Raw genomic sequence first — 20,760 nt, 5'->3', positions numbered from 1 at the left:
ATGCTAAAGTTGACTAAAAAGAGGAATAAAAAATAATCTTTTGGAAATTGAACTTAATGCCTTAATTTAAAAAATGAGGAAAAATCCAACCTTTAAGGACACCAATTTTCTTTGTGAATGAATAATGTATCGTAAATAAATAAATGTTCTTCCTTAAAATACAGGGTGCATAAGTTTGGACACCCCTATGTTAAATTCCCATAGAGGCAGGCAGATTTTTATTTTTAAGTATTTAAAAAAAAAAATGTTTAGGATACTATGCATCCTGATAAAGTTCCCTTGGCCTTTGGAATTAAAATAGCCCCACATCATCACATAGCCTTCACCACACCTAGAGATTGGCATGGGGTACTTTCCATAAGATCATCTCTCAATGCAAATCAAACTAGCTTTTAGGCTAACTGAAATAAAACCATGCCAATCTCTAGGTATGGTGAAGGCTATGTGATGATGTGGGGCTATTTTAATTCCAAAGGCCAGGGGAACTTTATCAGGATGCATAGTATCCTAAAATTAAAAAAAAAAAAAAAACTTAAAAAAAAAAATCTGCCTGCCTCTATGGGAATTTAACATAGGGGTGTCCAAACTTATGCACCCTGTATTTTAAGGAAGAACATTTATTTATTTACGATACATTATTCATTCACAAAGAAAATTGGTGTCCTTAAAGGTTGGATTTTTCCTATTTTTTTAAATTAAGGCATTAAGTTCAGTTTCCAAAAGATGATTTTTTATACCTCTTTTTAGTCAACTTTAGTATGGGTGTCTAAACTTATGCATAGCACTGTACCTGTCTATAGCCTATTGGCCGCATTTTGGACTATCTGCAAACGCACCAAGAGTATTACAGTAATCGAGTCGGGAAAAGATAAAGGCGTGGATAACTTTCTCAAGGTCATTAAAAGAAAGCACTTAAACTTGTATAGAAGTCTCAGATTAAAAAAGCAAGATTTAACAACATTATTTATTTGCTTATCAAATTTGAGTTCTTTGTCAAATAGTACGCCTAAGTTCTTCACAAACGCCTTATTGTACTTAGCCAAAGGACCAAGATTAGAATTGAGAGAAACTGAATTTTCAATTTGTCCAATAAAAAAAAAATTTGTTTTATTATCATTACGTTTCAGATCATTTAAAGCCATCCAGCTTTTTACGTCAAGCGTAAAAAGACTTAAAGCGTTCTTGTTATTCTTTTTGAATGGCAGATAAATCTGCGTATTGTCGGCATAACAGTGGAAAAAAAGACACCATGTTTATTGAAAATAGATCCCAAAGGGAGCATGTATAACAAAAACAAAAGGGGCATCGGGCATTAACCCTTACTTATGTCCTCTCACTTCATATTTCTCTTTTTGAATTATTTTGATGTACTGAAAATAAAAATATTTTTTCTTTCTTTCATTTCAGACCTGATAGAAGTGAAGGAGGAGAGTGAAGTGGAGGAGAAACATTATGTACAACCTGTAGAAAAACCGTTGAGTCGTTTAAAGACTAAAAATATTTTTTTTAAGAAAAGAAGAGCCAAGAAATCTGCAAGCTGCACTCAGTGTGGGAGGAGTTTCTCTACAAAATATAATCTTGTGATTCACATGAGAATTCACACCGGAGAGAAACCACACACATGTGATCAATGTGGGAAGAGATTCACACAAAACTCATATCTTAAGAAACACATGAGAATTCACACCGGAGAGAAGCCGTACACCTGTGATCAGTGTGGGAAGAGTTTCACACAAAAAGTAAATCTTAAGGAACACATGAAAATCCACACTGGAGAGAAACCGTTCACTTGTGATCAGTGTGGGAAGAGTTTCACACAAAAAGTAAATCTTAAGGAACACATGATGATCCACAATGGAGAGAAACCTATCACTTGTAATCAATGTGGCAAAACATTTATTAAGGCATCAAACCTGAAGACACACCAGACAGTTCATACGAAGGAGAAGCCACATATATGTTCTGAGTGTGGAAAGAGTTTTTCACTGCTGCCAACTTTACATATGCATCGGAAAATTCATACTGGTGTGAGAGAGTACATGTGCTTTGAGTGTGAGAAGACTTTTACTACAGCTCAATGTTTGAAACTGCACCAGAGGATTCACACTGGAGAAAAACCTTACAAGTGTTCACACTGTGACAAGAGATTCAGTCTGTCACAACATCTGAAAACACATGAGATTGTCCACACTGGAGAAAAACCTTACAAGTGTTCACACTGTGACAAGAGATTCAATACTTCATCAAATCTGAAATCACATGAGAGGATCCACACTGGAGAAAAACCTTTCAAGTGTTCACACTGTGTCAAGAGATTCAGTGTGTCATCATCTCTGAATAGACATGAGAGGATCCACACTGGAGAAAAACCTTACAAGTGTTCACACTGTGACAAGAGATTCAGTCAGTCATCAACTCTGAAATCACATGAGAGGATCCACACTGGAGAAAAACCTTACAAGTGTTCACTGATTTAAAAAACAAGAAGCTTGTTATGTGTTCTGTGCTAGAATAACTGAGACTTGTTACAATACTTATATACTGTTGCCCTCTTGCTGGTCTGATGGCTTCTAATGTTCTCCTATTTTTTTTAGTCACTTTGGATTAGGGATGTCCCAATACCACTTTTTAACTTCCGATACGATACCGCAGCTTTGGCTATTTGCCGATACCGATATCAATCCGATATTTTAATTTTATTCTTGAACTAATAATAGTAATAATAAAATATATGGAAGCACTTTGCTCAATTAGCCACATAAAAACATCTCACTCAAATGGAGAACAAATTCTTGTCCAGTATATAGTCCACAACAACAGTTGATAATGAAAGACTGCCACCCTTTATTCAAAAGACCTTGAGATATGTTTGGTAATTGTACCTGAATGAATTTAAAATTAAATTGCTATATTTCCAATCAATATATGTGTTTCCTTAAAATTTTAATTAACTTTAACGTTATTCTCATCTGAATTATAAATAATGTATTTCTGTATAAAATAATACTACCATTAAAAACACATTTGATTTTCTTTTGTAATCAATGTACAATTTCATTGTAACTTCAACATAGACAGATTAGTGCTCTGTTTTAGGACAAGAAATGAAAACCAATGCAATATGATGAATGTCCAAAAGATTAGATCATTTTTGCTTTTAAACAGCGTGTGTGTGTGTGTGTGTGTGTGTGTGTGTGTGTGTGTGTGTGTGTGTGTGATTTTGGTTGGGTGACAGTTGTAGGTTACAGTTTGACAAGAGTTTACAGTTTGACAAAAGCACAATGTTGTGTTTTACACAAATATAAGTAGGCTAAGCACTTTTTGCAGTTTTAATGATGTCCTGTATGAACAAAATGACGTATGAGTTGAGTATGTCTTTATGTTTCCACTGTTCGATCGCGCCCGTGCCTCTCTCTCTCTCTCTGACACACACACACACACACACACACACACACACACACACACACACACACACATTCCAGCATTGCAATCTTGACATCGCAGCCTGTTAATTTTTCTGTGTTCACACCAAACGCGAATAGAGCGTCAAATTCGCGTCTATCGCGTCTAGTTCGATGCTTGAACAGTTTGAATCCATTCGCGCGTATAATGATAAAGCGAGCGTTTGAAGCGATATAGAAGCGCGTTCAGAGCTAAGGCGGGGCTACAGATTAGGTGTCCCTAAAGAACCCGCATATGTGTATGCGCGTATCTAACAGTAGTTCCGCATTACATTAATTAATGTGCACGCGAGTTTTATTTATTTTTATAGTGTATTCTCCGTGTAAATCCATGCACCGAACCGTGACGCACGTACCGAACGTACGTTCAATACGAATACACGTACCCTTCCACCCCTAATAGGTATCGGATCATAGGTATCAGATATATTTTTTTCTCCCCTCCGATATCCGATCTAGCGTTCTGGGCCAGTATCGGCACGATACCGATGCCGTGGATCGGATCGGGACATCCCTACTTTGGATAAAAGCTCCTCCTGAATGATAAAATGTAAATGTATGTCGTTCACATAGTTTAACACCTGAGGAGTAGCCTGATTAAAATGTCAGTAATAATAAAAAATAACTAGGTAAATGTAAGAGGAGATTGATAGTGGTGTAAGACTGGTGCCAAAATGGCTGAACCCACTCAATCACACTTGAATGGTCAATAGGCTCTATGCACGAACACTGCTGACGTATTTCCGGTAAAATCTCAACCAGCGTCTCTACTTCCGCATAGCGCGTTCTGTATGGTTTCTAGTGGCAAAATCACACAGCGTTTTATAATTTAAGTATTATATATATATATATATATATATATATATATATATATATATATATATATATATATATATATTATTGTATAGTTATTTTAGTGATGGCTTCCAGAAAATTTACGTATCAACGGCGGGAAGACAGTAGTTCGGCTGAACATTGTTGTGTCCCGTTATGTGAGGCCTCCTCAAAGTTTAATTCTGTACTGAGTTTCCACACTTTTCCTGTGGACGAAGAAACACGCAGAAAGTGGATACACAACATTCGACGTGAGAGATTTAACATTACATCTCATACAAGGGTCTGCAGTCGTCACTTTTAAAAAGTTGTCCTTGAACTTGCCAAAAGTATGCATGCTGTTGTTTAAGTTCTGGTGTGCCATTGTGAAATTTAAGGTAAGGACAATCCATGTAACTTTTGACATTGGGACATTTTATCAGACCGTATTCCTCGATTGCAGCAGATTCCATTTCTAGCCCTCTCTTCATGTCTGCTGTCTGGCGAGTTCCCTTGTAGATTCTATCAGCAAGGTGTTCAGCTGAGCTCTGTCCACGCACATGACACCTCCCTAAAACGTGACGCTGTTACCCGGGGTTTTCGGGCCAAGTGCCAAGCATGTGATGCACTCTGTTCTTTGGTGGCATGCTCTATTTTGTGAGCCATATCCAAGGTTACTGCCAGTGACGTCATGTGTGGTTGTCCATGTTCGCTATGGACAAACAAGCAAACAGATGCGTCAAGGCTGTAACCAACTAGTGGCAGAGGTGGTGGTGGTGGGGCATCTTGATGGTGAGTGATGTTGCATGTCGTTGCTGCTGGTATGACAGCACACTTCCATACTGAACCATACCAAAGGCAGAATCCACCAAAGAATCATCAGGTGACATCCTGATAGTAATGACTTGAGGAGCTACAGCACTGGCGTAGTCCTTATATGCATCTGAAACTACGGATACTGGATGCCTGTGCTGGCATTTCTCCTGCGGTGTTGCTATCAGTGTGTGAAGAGTGAGAGAACAGGGTTGCATTGACAATCCAACACAATGGGCAGCACATTGAACACATTTTATAAGTGGTCAGAAACTTGTAAATAACTCATGAACGAATAAAGTTACGTTGAAACCAAGCACACCATTGTTTTTCTTGTGACATTACCAATAAGTTTGATGTGTCACATGGCCCTCTTCCTATTGAAAAAACTAAAGTTGTATCCAAGATGGCCGACTTCTAAATGGCCACCATGGTCACCACCCATCTTGAGGAGTTTGCCCCCTCACATATACTAATGTGTCACAAACAGGACTTTAATATCACCAACCATTCCCATGTTATTACGGTGTATCCATATAAATGGCCCACCCTGTACATTTCTATGCTTTAACAAATAAACGATTCTCCAAAAGACATTGAAGAACGTGCCGAACGTGCTGTACGTGCACCTGGAGAGAGGGGGAGAAAATCAAAATATCATAGAGATATACAAAAACCAACTTGGTAAAAACTTTAGCTCCCTGCAAGACTTCAAAAGCCGACGACATAAGCGGCAAGGGATATTTAACCGTTATGTTGTTCAACCCTCGATAGCCTATGCAGGGACCAAAGGAACCATCCTTCATTTTCACAAAGAAGAACCCCGCACCGGCAGGAGAGGAGGAAGGAACAATGGTACCTGCATCTAGCGATTCAGAGAGGTAATTCTCGAGCGCCTTATGCTCCGGTCCCGACAGAGAGTAAAGCCTCCCGCGAGGGGGAGAGGTCCCAGGAAGAAGGTCGATAGAGCAGTCATAAGGTCGATGGGGAGGGAGAGAAGATGCCTGGGAACGACTGAAGACCTGGCTCTTCCTGAAACACAGACAAAGAAGACACAGGAGGAACAGCAGACACTAAACATTTAACATGACACGATAATTTCCGGGAGAGTATAGTTCCTCTGCACCAATTAATCTGAGGACTGTGTTCAACGAGCCAGGGGTGGCCCAAAACCACGGGAGTAAAAAGAGAATGAAAAATTAAAAAAGAAATAGTCTCTCGATGATTGCCAGAGACGGTGAGACTCACCGGAATGGTAGCACGGCGAACATTAGCGAGAATGCTACCATCAAGGGCATAAACAGAAGTAGCCTCCTTAAGATCAATGAGAGGGATGCCCTGATCGAGAGCCCAGGATTCATCCACGAAACGTACCTCAGCTCCTGAGTCAATCAACGCTTGACAGGAGACAGCAGCACCAGGCCAGCGGAGGTTGACCGGAAAAGTAATGCGAGTGCGTGAAGGAGGGGCTAGGACAGATGCACTCACCAATAACCCTCTCTCTACTGGTGAGCGTTGGCTTTTACTTGACAGGATGAGACAAAGTGATATGCCGCTCCGCAATACAAACAAAGGCGATTAGTGATACGCCATTGACGCTCCGCGGTGGTTATGCGAATTCCCCCCAGCTGCATTGGTTCAGAGTCAGAGCTAGCGGAGGGAGAGGAAGTGGAAGCAGGAGCAGAAAGGAGTGACTTCTCCAGACTACGAGTTCAGCGGCGTATGTCAAAACGCTTCTCCATGCGGATAGCCAGGTTGATCAGAGGATCTAGGCAAGATGGAGTCTCACGGGAGAGTACCTCGTCTTTAATGTCAGCATTCAAACCCTCCAGGAAACGAGTGACCAGAGCGGGTTCGTTCCATTCACAGGAGGTGGCCAGTGTGCAGAATTCAATAGAGAAATCAGCGGCGGACCTCTTCCCTTGGTGGAGAGTAGAAAGAAGGCACGAAGCTTCAGGTCCGTGTGCAGAATGGTCAAACACTCAAATCATCTCCTCCTTGAAGAGAGTATAATTAAGACAGTCAGCTTCAGCGTTCCACACAGCAGTTCCCCATTCCCGTGCTCGTCCTGTCAGAAGGGAGACTACGTAGGCGATTCGGGAGCGATCCTTGGAATAAGTTGAGGGCTGTAGCGAAAACACAACCTCACATTGGGTAAGGAAAGAACGGCACTCGGTGGGCTCACCAGCATAGCAGGGAGAATTGTTGACTCTGGGTTCATGAGCGTCGAGAGTTCTTGGTGATGGCGGATCAGCATGGAGATGATGAAGTTGCGTGGAAAGATCGGTCACCTGGGTGGCCAAAGCCATCAAATTTGGTGACAAAATAAAACGTGGCGCTTTTCTAAGCGGGTTAAAAAGGATAACTATAATGTAACCCGCTTAGAAAAGCGACACGTTTTATTTTGTGTCACCAAATTTGGTCGTATAACTACTCGTGTAACTGTTTTTAAATAGTGAAAACGCTTATGTGTTTGGTCACTTCTAAATTCATTGCTGTCAGATACCATTGAATATACTGGGCTAAGCTAGGTACTATCAGAGTGTCACCGTGCGCTAGAGCAATTAAAGCGATTAGAGCGAGATGAGAGAGGTATGTATCAACTCGTCTTAGTTAAGGGAATAACATAGTTTAATATGAAAAAACGGTGGAGTATCCCTTTAAGTGATCACAGAAGAGATGAGTTCTCTTACGAGAGGTTCTCTCGTATTGCGTAAGTAGCTTACGCTGCGGGAAAGTCTCCTTTCTCGAGATACTGAAGCCAAAAAATTATCCTTAATTTTTAATAATCTTGTCAACGCAGTGCGGCAGCCAGCAGACCTAGGGCAGGCTACTCGCGTGCCCATTGGCTGCCCTGCGGCAACTGCAGCAGCCTATCGCTGAGCTCTGGTGTGACGTCACGACCAATGAGCGCGCTATGCGTCAGAGCCCGTCATTAGGGGTGTGGCTTAGCGTATATAAGCAGGGCTCAGAGGCTGCTTCACTGATTTCTGTCTCTTCAGCGAAGCTCTTCGCATCGCTGATCTCTGAGGAAGCCGCCGTCGAAGCAAGCGACCAGCACGCCGAGGATCTCAGCCTGAGGACGCCTTCAGCCTTCCCTGCCTGCTGTGCTATCCGGCACTATATCCTTTTCCGCTCTGTGTTTGTGTGTTCGCCCCGCGACACACTTGCATCTAAAAGAGCGCGAGAAATCTAGTCTGCTAGATGGCGCTCAAAGTCTGCCCTGCCGTCCAAAGCCTGCGGGACCACCTCAGCTCTCGCCGGCCGCGCTTTCACCGCCTCCGGCCAGGCTGCTTCCGCCCTGCACTCGATGGCTATACTTCAGATCCTACAAGCCGACCTCCTCCGTGAATTGGACGAGAAGGGCTCGGATCACTCAGCCTTAACGGATCTGCGCAGCGCTACGGACCTTGCGCTCCGTGCTACTAAGACCGCTGCACAAGCCATCGGCAGATCTATGGCCGCGCTCACCGTCATCGACAGGCATCTTTGGTTGACGCTTGCGGATATGAGTGAGTCAGAGCGATCTGTGTTTCTTAATGCCCCACTCTCGCCCACCAGCCTCTTCGGCCCTGCGGTCAGCGGGATAGTGGATCGCTTCTCCGAAGTGCAAAAGGCGTCGCAGGCGATGAACCTCTTCCTGCCCCGCCGCTCGAGCCCAGCCACAGGCCGCTCTCAAGCTCAGCCTCCTGTGCGCAGCTCCACACAGCGCTCGTCTCGGCCTCCCAACACTTCGCAGCGACGTCAGGGCGGCCGCCCTAGATCGCGCTCGACCAGCCGTCACAGACCGCCGCCCCCCCGGGGTCCGCGGCCCAAGATTACGTTGAAGTCTGAGCCTGCAAAGTCCTCCTAGCATCCACAAGGAGGAAAAGATGGTTGAGTCCCACTACGGCCGGACCGCCATCAAAGCGCCCAGCTCTGTCAGTCCCATCTATTCAGGCTACTGCAGCAGCTTACACCGCAGCCAACGAGCCAGTAATATCACTCGCTCGCCTGCACGCAAACGCCGTTTTTACGGCGACCCAGATAAATCTCAAAAAGAGTATAAGTTCGGGTTTTCCGGCTCCGGCCGAAGGTGCCTTAAGTGTAGAAAATGTGCCCACGCCCATGTGCTCACTGCTTCACACAAGCACAGTCCCCATGGTAACGCACTCAGAGCGCTCTCTCATAAAGCGGACACACGCCGCTCGAGTATTAAGCAGTGATGGGAATAACGGCGTTATAAATAAACGGCGTTACTAACGGCGTTATTTTTTTCAGTAACGAGTAATCAAACTAATTACTGCTTCCTCCATTACAACGCCGTTACCGTTACTGTCAATAAAAATGCGGCGTTACTATAGTTGAGCTCACTGAAGCGGTTTTCATCCGAGTAGGCTCTCTCTCAGCCATAGGAGCTGCAAAGTTTTTTTCTCTGGTGTGTGAGTGTTTATGAGGCGCCGGACTGGACAAAAGCGAGGCGAATGTCGCGAGAGCGCTCGACAGTGCGCGAGAGAGACCGAATGTGTCCGAGAACGCGTTTGACAGTGCGCGGCAGAGACCGAATGTGTCCGAGAACGCGTTTGACAGTGCGCGGCAGAGACCGAATGTGTCCGAGAACGCGCTCGACAGTGCGCGGCAGAGACCGAATGTGTCCGAGCATAAATACTTTATTTATAAATAAATTACACATTTCAGCATTAGAATAATATATGTAGCATATTGGTATCATATGCAATGTTTTAATTAGTTTATATAACATAAACTCCAAAATAACCTGCAGGGAACGTTCAAACATATTTGTTTGACGGTTGTGAACACGTGCGGCAAACATGACTAGAATTTGGCTAAAATAAATAACCTCTGATGATGACATTCTCTGTAGGTTATAAAAATAAACCCACAAAAGATTATATTGTATTATTATTATTTATGTTGATACATTGTTCAGTATTATATTGAGAGCACTTTTTGTTAAACTTACTATTGTGCGGAAGAAAAAACTAACTAAAACTAAAAGCTATACAGAATGTCTACCAGTTGTAAAGGTGTGTGAGTTTTATTTTAATTATATGCACTAGTGTATGTGTATGAATATTTTTATAAGGCTACTATTTATTTATTTTTGGTACATTTCTTAAGAAGCATGATTTATTTTAGACTTATTTGTTGGCCAGTTGTGGTCTGTGCAATAAATATAAAAAGTTCTAAACCATCTATTATTTTGTTGTTCCACTATAGTAATGATAATATTTTAATATTTAAGTTAATAGGTGTCTCTCACATTGTCCCACAGCAACATTAAAATAGTGTAGATTAGTGTACAATGTTTAATAATAATAATATGTTCTATTTAGTGTCCATTTCATTCATTTAACATTTCACATTGGGGGTATCCAAGAAATTTCTTATATTTAAACTTTTTTTTTTTTTTTTTTACGTAACGCAATAGTTACTTTCGCTAGTAATTAGTTACTTTTGTAATGATGTAATTCAGTTACTAACGCAGTTACTTTTTGTGAGAAGTAACTAGTAACTATAACTAATTACTTTTTTTAAGTAATTAAGTGTAGTAAATGTGCCCACAACTCTATGCTCACACCTACCCGCTGCCCGCTCTACCATACGGGTTACAGACCCTCTAAAGCTCCCAAACACTGGCCGTGTTATAAGTGTAAATCCTGCGCCCGCTCACGAGCACGCGCACTCACTTTCAGACACCATAACCCCCACGCCGCTCTCGCGCCAGGGGTGTTTGGCAGCAAAACGCTGCCGTGTTCGAGCACCGGCGGCGCACGCGCCGCCCCATCCTCTCTGATACAGGTTCCCCATCCCGCGCAGCGCGCTTTCTAGCGCAGACGGAGACGAAAGTGAGTTTGGAAGCAGCGCACCTGCTTCAAGCAGAAATAGCGAAGCTGCTGCGCAAAGGGGCCATAGAACAGGTTCATCCTTCCCTGAGCGAGTCAGGCTTTTACAGCCGTTACTTCCTCGTTCCCAAGAAGGACGGAGCGTTAAGACCTATTTTAGATCTGAGACATCTGAACAAGGCTCTCATGAGACGGCCGTTTAAGATGATTACAACCAGACAGATCCTTGCGCAGATCCGCCCAGGAGACTGGTTTATCTCTCTCGATCTGAAAGACGCGTATTTCCAGATCCACATAACTCCCCGTCACAGGCCATTCTTGAGATTCGCCTTCGACGGTCGAGCTTATCAATACACAGTCCTGCCGTTCGGCCTGTCTTTAGCACCCCGTACATTTACGAAATGCATGGACACGGCTCTCGCTCCCCTGAGAAGACAGGGAATGCGAATACTGAACTATCTGGACGACTGGCTTGTTCTAGCGCAGTCAGAGACAGAACTTGTGTCTCACAGAACAGCGCTTCTCAGCCATCTGGAAGGTCTGGGTCTCTCGGTCAATTGGACCAAGAGCTCGCTCTCGCCCCGTCAGTCAATTTCCTTTCTTGGAATAGAACTGGACTCGGTGGCTATGACGGCCAGATTGTCGGAGCAGCGCGCGCGCCGCATCCGTCTCCTCGCCGCATCCTTCAAAGAAGGCAGCCGGGTTCCGCTGAAAGCATTCCAGCGTATCCTGGGGCATATGGCCTCAGCTGCGGCAGTGCTTCAGCTGGGCTTACTGCGCATGCGCCCGCTTCAACGCTGGCTGAGAGCGCGCGTGCCCCATCGAGCCTGGGCGGCCGGCGGCTCGCTGATCAGAGTGACTCAGGGCTGCGTTTCAGCCCTGCAGCCCTGGCTAGCAGCCGAATGGTATCACACTGGAGTGATTATGGGGGTGATCTCACACCGGAAAGTTGTCTCGACAGACGCGTCCAACCTAGGTTGGGGAGCGCTCTTCGAAGGCAGACCGGTCTGAGGCCGCTGGTCAGACCAGGAGAATCTCCTACACATAAACTGTCTAGAGATGCTCGCGGTCGAGAAAGCGCTCAAACACTTCCTCCCATTCCTCCATGGTCACCATGTTCTAGTCCGCACGGACAATACATCGGTAGTGGCCTATGTCAATCGCCAGGGCGGTGTCAGATCAAAGACGCTCTGCGCCCTGGCGGAACGCCTCCTCGTGTGGGCTCAGCACTCTCTGCGCTCACTGAGAGCAACGCATGTGCCTGGCCATCTGAACGAGGGCCCCGACAGACTGTCCAGGGACAACGTTCCCCCTGGGGAGTGGTCTCTACACCCCCAAACAGTCCAGTCACTGTGGCGCCGCTTCGGCAAAGCGAAGGTCGAGCTCTTTGCGTCAAAAGACAATGCTCACTGCCCAGAGTTCTTCTCAAAGAGCGAGGACGCGCTGGCCCAGACCTGGCCCAGCGGCCCGCTATATGCTTTTCCCCCGGTCTCTCTGCTGCCTCAGGTCATCAAGAGAGTCAGGGAAGCGCGCCACACAGTGCTCCTCATAGCCCCGTTCTGGGAGAACCAAGCTTGGTTCCCGGAACTCATACAATTGGCAGATTCAGCCCCTTGGCCGATTCCGGTGCGGAGAGACCTTCTCTCTCAAGCCCGCGGCTCGATCTGGCATCCCCATCCAGAGCGCTGGTCTCTGCATGCGTGGAGCCTCAACGATTACATGCTGATCTGCCAGAAGGGGTCATGAACACGATCATACAATCCAGAGCTCCCTCCACGAGGCGGCTCTACACGTCTAAATGGTCGGTGTTTAACAGATGGTGCACTGCCAAATCCGTCTCGATCCACAGACATGTGGGGTATAGCAAGTATTGTGATTCCTTCAAGAGCTGCTGGACGTGGGCAGGTTCCCCTCTACGCTCAAAGTTTATGTCGCGGCCATTTCAGCGCTCTCTGTCTCAGAGCTGGGCCGCGCATTAGGAAGGAACGAGTTCGTCATCCGCTTCCTTAGAGGAGCTAGGAGGATGAACCCCCCGCGACCCCCCTCGGTTCCTATGTGGGATCTTTCACTGGTCTTAGAAGCCCTGAAAGCACATCCCTTTGAACCCGTGGAAACTGTGGATATGAAATACCTCACGCTCAAAACCGTTTTTCTGATAGCACTGTCTTCAGTCAAACGAGTGGGAGACCTTCACGAGTTCGGACCCAATGACTCTAAAGTTATTCTCAGACCAAGGCATGGGTACGTTCCCAAAATTTTGGGCACTCCCTTCAGAGCGCAGGTCATTTCTCTCTCAGCCCTGCCAAATTCTGGCAGCGAGGCAGATAGTAATCTCCTCTGCCCGGTTAGGGCGTTGAGAAACTATATCTCTCGCTCCGCCGCCTCCAGGCGCTCAGAGCAGCTCTTTGTTTCGTTTGGTGGGCGCACCAAGGGTCTCCCCGCCTCGAAACACACCCTGTCCAGATGGATAGTGGACGCTATTGCGGCTGCTTATGCGTCTAAAAACCTGCAGTGCCCACTGGGCATTCGAGCACACTTCACCAGAGGCATGGCCTCATCGTGGGCGTGGTCCAGCGGGATTCCCATTCATGACATTTGTGCAGCGGCAGGCTGGGCCTCCCCCTCCACATTTGTTAGGTTTTACAACCTGGAAGTTCCCGCCTTGCAGGCAAAAGTGTTATCAGTCTCGCGTAGCCAGCCCACTGTCTGTGCGCGGGCTACGTTGTGTGATTTAGCTCTACTGGTTGAGCTCACTACGTGGGAAGTGTCAGTTTGGACCGGCTGTGCCGCTCCATGCCCCCATAGTATGTGCTTGTGTACTGTGCTAGCCCTCTGTTGGCCGCCCAGCTCCGCTATCGCGTTCCCCGGGCTTTCCCTGGGACTCATTCAGTGGATGCTGGGCACGCGCACGGCATTGACAAGGGAGTTCCCGCAGCGTAAGCTACTTACGCAATACGAGAGAACCTCTCGTAAGAGAACGTACCCGGTTACTAAACGTAACCTCTGTTCTCTCTAGAGAGGGAACGAGTATTGCGTAACCCGCCGTGCTCGCGCCATGAGCTCATTCGCTTCATGCGACAGAAACCAGTGAAGCAGCCTCTGAGCCCTGCTTATATACGCTAAGCCACACCCCTAATGACGGGCTGTTACGCATTAAGCGCGCCAAGCGCGCTCATTGGTCGTGACGTCACACCAAGGGCTCAGCGATAGGCTGCTGCAGTTGCCGCAGGGCAGCCAATGGGCACGCGAGTAGCCTGCCCTAGGTCTGCTGGCTGCCGCACTGCGTTGACAAGATTATTAAAAAAAATTTGGCTTTAGTATCTCGAGAAAGGAGACTTTCCCGCAGCGTAACCTACTTACGCAATACTCGTTCCCTCTCTAGAGAGAACAGAGGTTACGTTTAGTAACCGAGTACGTTTTCAGTTGTCTTTTGAATGTTGTCAGGGATTCTGCATTACGGATGAGGGTGGGAAGATCATTTCACCTGCATGGAATCATGAATGAGAATGTTCTGGAGAGTGATTATGTGGCTCTCTGTGATGGTGTCACAAACAGTCGCTCTTTGACTGAGTGTAGGCTTCTGGCCTCGTAGGAGACTTGTAGGAGCGAGTGAAAGTAGGAAGAAGCTGAGCCTGTGGTAGATATGTAAACAAGCGTCAATGCCTTGAACTTGATACGAGCAGCAAGTGGTAGCCAGTGCAGAGAGATGAACAGAGGAGTGACGTGGGCCCTTTTGGGATCGTTGAAGACAAGACGAGCTGCAGCATTCTTAATCATTTGTAGAGGTTCAGCTGCACATGATGGAAGTCCAGCCAGAAGAGCATTTTATCGTAATCAATCCTAGAAATGACCAGAGCCTGGACGAGAAGTTGTGTTGCATGCTCAGTTAGGAAAGGCCTGATCTTCCTGATCAGTAGTTGTCGTCCGATTCCTAGATTTAGTCCTGTGGTGACCTCAGAGGTTGTGGAAAGGTGTCTTTGTTGTTGCATACCTATGCTCCTATACAGGACCTGCATAGAACATCCAATGCACACACAGAAGCACTAAGGAATCGCAGTTTCTCAAAGGCTGAAGAGGGCCTGAGCATGAAAGAGGTACAATTCTGTAAATCAGGTGAAGTCACGTATAGTTGGACCCCTGTAACCTTAACTTGTCAGCTAGAAACATATAGACAACACATGTTGAGGTTCAGAACGTACCCTAAAGCAGCTGGTTAACACTCACAGTAAACATATGATTAAAAGTATATTTGAATTACATTTATGTAGAAATGCTTATACTTGATTATTAATCACTCATTACATATACATTGAAGCAGCAGTGGATTCAATCCACCCCCTTCAAAGGGTACTGTTGGTAGTGGAAATACTGGCTGGATCAGGGTTTACCGTCCTGCTTTGTACTGTACTGTACAGTCCCGTACCGCTTGGTGGAAACGGGCCATAAATATAAATAGCCTGTCTTGTTGGCAAATGCTATTTACACTAACGCCACCCACAAATGTCTGACTGGACCACACAATATTCAAAAATACATGTGTAAATTCAGCATCTACAGTGGCGTAGGCTGTAGGGAGTGTGGCGTGGGGAAGTACCTTTTGCCAAACTCGCTTGTCTCCGTTTTCTCATCACATATCAGATTGGAAAGGCATTTATTTTCAATACAAAAGAAGAACATATTTGAAAAGTTTTAATATTTGAAAAAGAAATAAAGTCCCTTCTTTTCCATCGTTTTTCTATGTAAATACGCACTAAATTGACATGTATAACTGTTGCGCTCGCTTCTTTTGCAGCATCTCCCAAATGGCATGACGTTTTAAAAACATGGCACTCAATAAGTTAAACTTTTAAAGGAGTCATAATGTTGTGTTACCTTGGATACCCAAATGCTCTATTATAGTATTTTAGGCACTTCTAAAAAAGAAAAGTGGAAAAAAAAATCAACACAGAGCCCCTCAGACCCTTATTTCTAAAGGCATTATTGTCTCGCGAGATCTGATGCGATGTTTTGGCTGTCGTGGACGGTCATTATAATAATGCAAATGAGGGGCACGTTGATTGGTTGCAGGAATGTATTTTACTACTTCCAAGCGGTACAAAAACATAGACAAAATACTGCAATAGCTCAATAAATGTGACGGTACTTATTGTTAGTGAAATTGTAATCACAACCAAAGAAAAAAGAAAAAATACACCATTGCCATATACATTCTTACAGAAGCCCCACTAACTGAAAGCTATTTTCGATATTTTAGGTCAATACTGCCATAGCCCAAAATAATATCTGCAGTTATATGCTCATGGACGTGAGTTGCAAAAACCATAAACAGCTCAGGTAAACCTCTGAGAAATGACGGCTGCTCTGCACACACACGCAAAGGTCTCTCGCTCCCTCTCTCTGCCGCGCGCGCTACGTATGCGCGCTCATGCTCGCTCGCGATTCCGGGAGATTTAAACTAATTTGCGGGCATTAGGGAGCCGGTATCAATACGCGGGAGACTCCCGGAACTTCCGGAAGACTTGGGATGTCTGTGTTTTGAAAATCGCTGTCCGTGGGTCACTCTTAGATATATTTAAATACGTCCACACCGCAGATATGTAATGTTGCTTCAGACAAGCACGTGCAGGTCGCGGTGTCTGCTGTTTGAGTCATCACAACATTTCGGCCGTATTGTTTCGGTGATAAAAGTCTTTCGGGCCATTTTCGGCCAAAAATTTTCGGTGGCCGAATATTCGGTGCATCCCTAGTGGTATATTGTTTTCATACTTGCATTTAAACAGTTTTAGCCACTGAGCATGGACTCCTGTACCGTCACTACTGTAGCTGCTAGTGTAAAACAAAGTGGAAAGATGTGGCTAGCATTCGTAGAGTCCATTCCCCGTGTTTACCTCGAAGGTAACGTTACATACAATAGCCGCATTAGCTGTTAGCTGCTATTTGTTAACCACAGTAGAGCAATAAAAACACAGTCTTACCTTTTCAATTTCTGGCAAGTCCCTGATGGTTGGGATGGCACCTTTTCCCAAACGGAGCTTCGAGGCCAAGTTCGCCTGATATTGCCCCAAATTTGTAAAAGATTCCGGTGTAAAATGTTTAGCACACACACCTAACGATACGCCACTTGAAAGAGTTGTTGGGACAGCGTCATTAAAAATGAATTTCCTCCACTGTTCCCTGATAGTTTCGTCCGTTTTTGGTAGATAAAACACATTTGCATGTTGTTTGTGGCAGTCACCCACAGAGCATCTCAGGTGTGCACTCGGTTTCTCCATCTTTCTCGAGTCGACTAAACTGAATCTGAGGGGGAGAGGGGCGGGCTTCCCGCGGCATAGGTTTGCGGTGTCCATATTTGGTATATCCTCCCCCGTCTTGACGTCAAGAAGGGGAAGAAATCAAAATCTCGTTTTTTCGTGCGCGTGCACGTGGCCTATTTTACAAACCCTGAGGTAAACAAACGCTTCACTTTTAAATATCGGCTTCCCGGCCAGTGTATAATCATTATGCAATCATAACATACATTGATTCTCGTGGAAAAGTGAAATTTCTACATTATGACTCCTTTAAGTTTTTCTGAAATTCCACTGCCCATATAGCCTGGGAAAACCCAGACAACTTCCGGCAAATTTAGATTTGCTCTGCAAGTTAATCTGGCAAAGAGCTCATTCAAGCCCATTTCTAATCCATCGAAATCGCGGCACCAATCAGAAATGTTGAGGCGAGCTTTACAAGATGACGATCGCTCTGATTGGTTTTAGAGCGACGTTCGTTGGTGAAGCACATCAATTTTTAAATGCATTATTATATTCAAATTGCAAGCACATGAGGACAGTCTCCATGAAAGACCCACTGACAGATGAACGTGCTACTACACTTCTCTCCGAAACGGTAGGAAATTAAATTTGATTTAATAGAGGATTTTAACTGACAATATGATTGACAGGGCAGATAAAGATGACGAAGTAGTATGTCCCAAAGCTTGCCTACTTTTTTGCTACACATTCAAAAGGAAGTACCTTTTCTTCACAAAAAAAGTACATACTTTTAGGGTGTTGTGTAACTTAGGCGAATTGGGACGCAGCATGGCTTTACACGATGACGATCGCTCTGATTGGTGACGCCTCTTTGGAAATGAGTTATTAATGGAGCTTTGCCAGACCATAACTCAGTTACTACTGAGAATGGTCTGGTTTTAACCAGGCTACTGCCCATATCTCGCGTTTTTCATTTACATTTACATTTATGCATTTGGCAGACGCTTTTATCCAAAGCGACTTACATTGCATTTCAAGGTACACATTTACATTCTTATCAGTTCTCTGCTTTCTCAAGTGCCAATGCTCTACTGTTTGAGCTATAGGAAAGCCACAGGGAAAGCTGAATTTAGTTATGTTAAATAAATAAATGGGGATCTGAATAAATCTGGTGACTGGATTTTTTATTGAACAATCATTGTTTATAATCAATAATTAGTAAAAAAAATTGACTAATTGTTTATTGTATAACATTTTTGTATAATTTATTGTATAATACATTATACATATTGTATAATACAAATTTATTGTATACAAAAAGTTTATTAGTAACAATCATTTATCAATCAGATAAGAGTAAATTGAGAAATTTTAACCTCCTCGCTTGCAAAACGTCTCGGGTTACAACTGTAACCCTTGTTCCTTGAGAAAAGGAACGAGAACTGCGTCGAATGACACTTTGGGGGAAAGCCCCTCAGCGTAGCGATTCTGAAGCATGAATGAAACTAAGCCAATCTTGATTGGTGTTGCATCATGACGTAACGTGTGACGGCATATGCGGAAGCTACAAAAGGACGCCGGTGGTCACTAGCAGGGGAAGGCGTGGCGAAGGGACGTAGTTCTCGTTCCCTCTCTCATGGAACAAGGGTTACAGTCGTAACCCGAGATGTTCCCTTTCGAGGGAACTTGAACTGCGTCGAATGACACTTTGGGGGAACGAGTACCCAATATGCCACAACGAGCCCTGCTTGTCCGAGTGTGAAGCTGCGCACAGGCACACTTAGGACAAGAGCACAAGGGTGCCAGGCATAGATGGAATGTCCAGGCTATAAAATCTAATAAAACTGTGAGGGGTGGCCCATCCTGCTGCATTGCAGACTTCTTGGATCGGGGCCCCTAAGGAGAGGTCTCTAGAGGACTCCATGCCTCTGTTTGAATGAGCCCTCACGGCCAAAGGTGAAGGCAAACTGCACACCTGGTAGGTCATAGATATAGCTTGAATGATCCAGTTAATAATGGTCTGCTTGGAGGCGGGAAGCCCTTTCTCGGGCGACCCGAAACACACTAGCAACTGGTCTGACTTCCTCCATGAAGAAGACCTCTGAATATATACTTTGAGAGCTCTGACAGGGCAGAGCAGATGAAGTCTCTCTTCATCCGCCATCACGTGAGGTGGAAAATGAAAAGCCTGCAGAACCGTAGGCCGTGCCACATTGGATGGCACCGTAGGTAAATATCCCGGCCTGGGATGTATGATGGCTTTAATGTCACCTGGAGCAAACTCCAGGCACCCATGAGATGTAGAGAGCGCCTGAAGATCTCCTACCCTCCTCAGAGAAGTAATGGCCAACAAAAAAGCCACACTTTTAGGGAAATGTTCTTGGCCTCAGTCGACTCCAGAATTTCAAGGGGGGCCTCAACCAACCCTTTGAGAACCACTGTCAGGTCCCATGTGGGAATCCTGAGCCAGGGTCTCATCCTCCAAGCCCGTACAACTGCTGTCTCCCCAGAGGCCCATCACCCAGGGGGGCTGGATGTGTGAGGGAGAACCACAGTGGACAGTGAGTCGTCTCTCGAGACGTAAATAGATCCACTTCTACTGGGCCGAACCTCTGACATATTGACTCCAACACTTCGGGGTGGAGTCTCCATTCCCCGGGCCTCAACCCCTGCCTCGACAGGATGTTTGCTCCCTAATTCTGATTCCCCGGGACATATGTTGCACTGAGAGACAACAGTTTACCTTGGGACCACAGGAGGATCTGATGCGCCTTTCTGCATAGAGGGCGAGACATCAGACCCCCCTGATGGTTTATATAGGCCACCACTGACATATTGTCTGACCCCACAAGGACATGATGACCTTTAGGTCCGGCAGGAAGCTCCTCAGAGCTCGGGACACCGCCAACATTTCCAGGTAATTTATGTGCCAGGAAGAATGCTGGTCCTGCCATAGGCCTCTCTTAAAGCGGTCGTCCATGACCGCGCCCCAGCCCGTGAGGGATGCATCTGTCGAGACGGCTTTCCGGTGACATGACGCTCCCAATGCGGGGCCTTGGGACAGAAACCAAGCTTTCTTCCACATAGATAGGGAACGAAGGCTCCTGCACTTAACCCTGATCATGTGGAATGGGTTCCCCCTCGGGTTCCTCCCATTGGATTTTAGCCACCACTGCAAGGCCTTCATGACTAGCTGTGACGCAACTATACAAATCTGGTTATTTCTGGAACTTTTTTGGCCCATGCACACAAGTCATTCAAACATTTGCAACAGTTTATTTTTTACACAAATGTTGGTTTTAAGGGATGAATCTGTTTTGCAGATCCTGGTCTGTTGTTTTCGGTTGCAAATAGCTGTTCATAGGCCTGCAATGCTTTTGGCCGTATTTTTGCATCAAAAGTGTAAGCGCGTTCAATTGCGTTTGAATAGTGCGTGCTCTCCGTGGGCGTGGTCACATTAACACTTAATGAGATGAAATGAGAACGACTGACATCTCTCTCTTTTCAAACAGATTTACATAAACTGAGAATATTTGTTTTTTTTATAAAAAATATTTCATTTAAAAGAAGAGAATT

At 45.2% G+C, this 20,760-nt stretch overlaps 1 protein-coding gene and 1 long non-coding RNA gene across 3 annotated transcripts in view; one reads left to right on the top strand and one right to left on the bottom strand.

Moving 5' to 3' along the window:
- The window catches only part of LOC311292459 (uncharacterized protein), a 222,598-nt gene that overhangs the window by 9,281 nt on the left and 192,557 nt on the right, over nucleotides 1–20,760 (top strand). The window contains exon 3 of one of the 2 annotated variants that reach the window (XM_084412151.1): nucleotides 1,408–3,396. The exons of the other annotated variant lie outside the window; for it this stretch is intronic. Within the exon in view, the coding sequence (XP_084268277.1) occupies nucleotides 1,408–2,477 (1,070 nt within the window). The 3' untranslated portion in view covers nucleotides 2,478–3,396. Of the gene's footprint in view, nucleotides 1–1,407; nucleotides 3,397–20,760 lie in introns of those variants that run through there. 2 annotated transcript variants of the gene reach the window in all.
- The window catches only part of LOC311292919, a 205,673-nt gene continuing 201,606 nt past the window's right edge, over nucleotides 16,694–20,760 (bottom strand). Inside the window, exon 3 of the long non-coding RNA XR_014627848.1 lies at nucleotides 16,694–17,488. This is a non-coding gene — a long non-coding RNA (uncharacterized lncRNA). The remainder of the gene's footprint in view (nucleotides 17,489–20,760) is intronic.

Source organism: Rutilus rutilus (assembly GCF_951802725.1).
Source record: "Rutilus rutilus genome assembly, chromosome: 1".
NCBI classification, from domain to species: domain Eukaryota; kingdom Metazoa; phylum Chordata; class Actinopteri; order Cypriniformes; family Leuciscidae; genus Rutilus; species Rutilus rutilus.
Note: the sequence above shows the minus strand (reverse complement) of the source record. Positions and strands in the feature narration are given on the sequence as shown.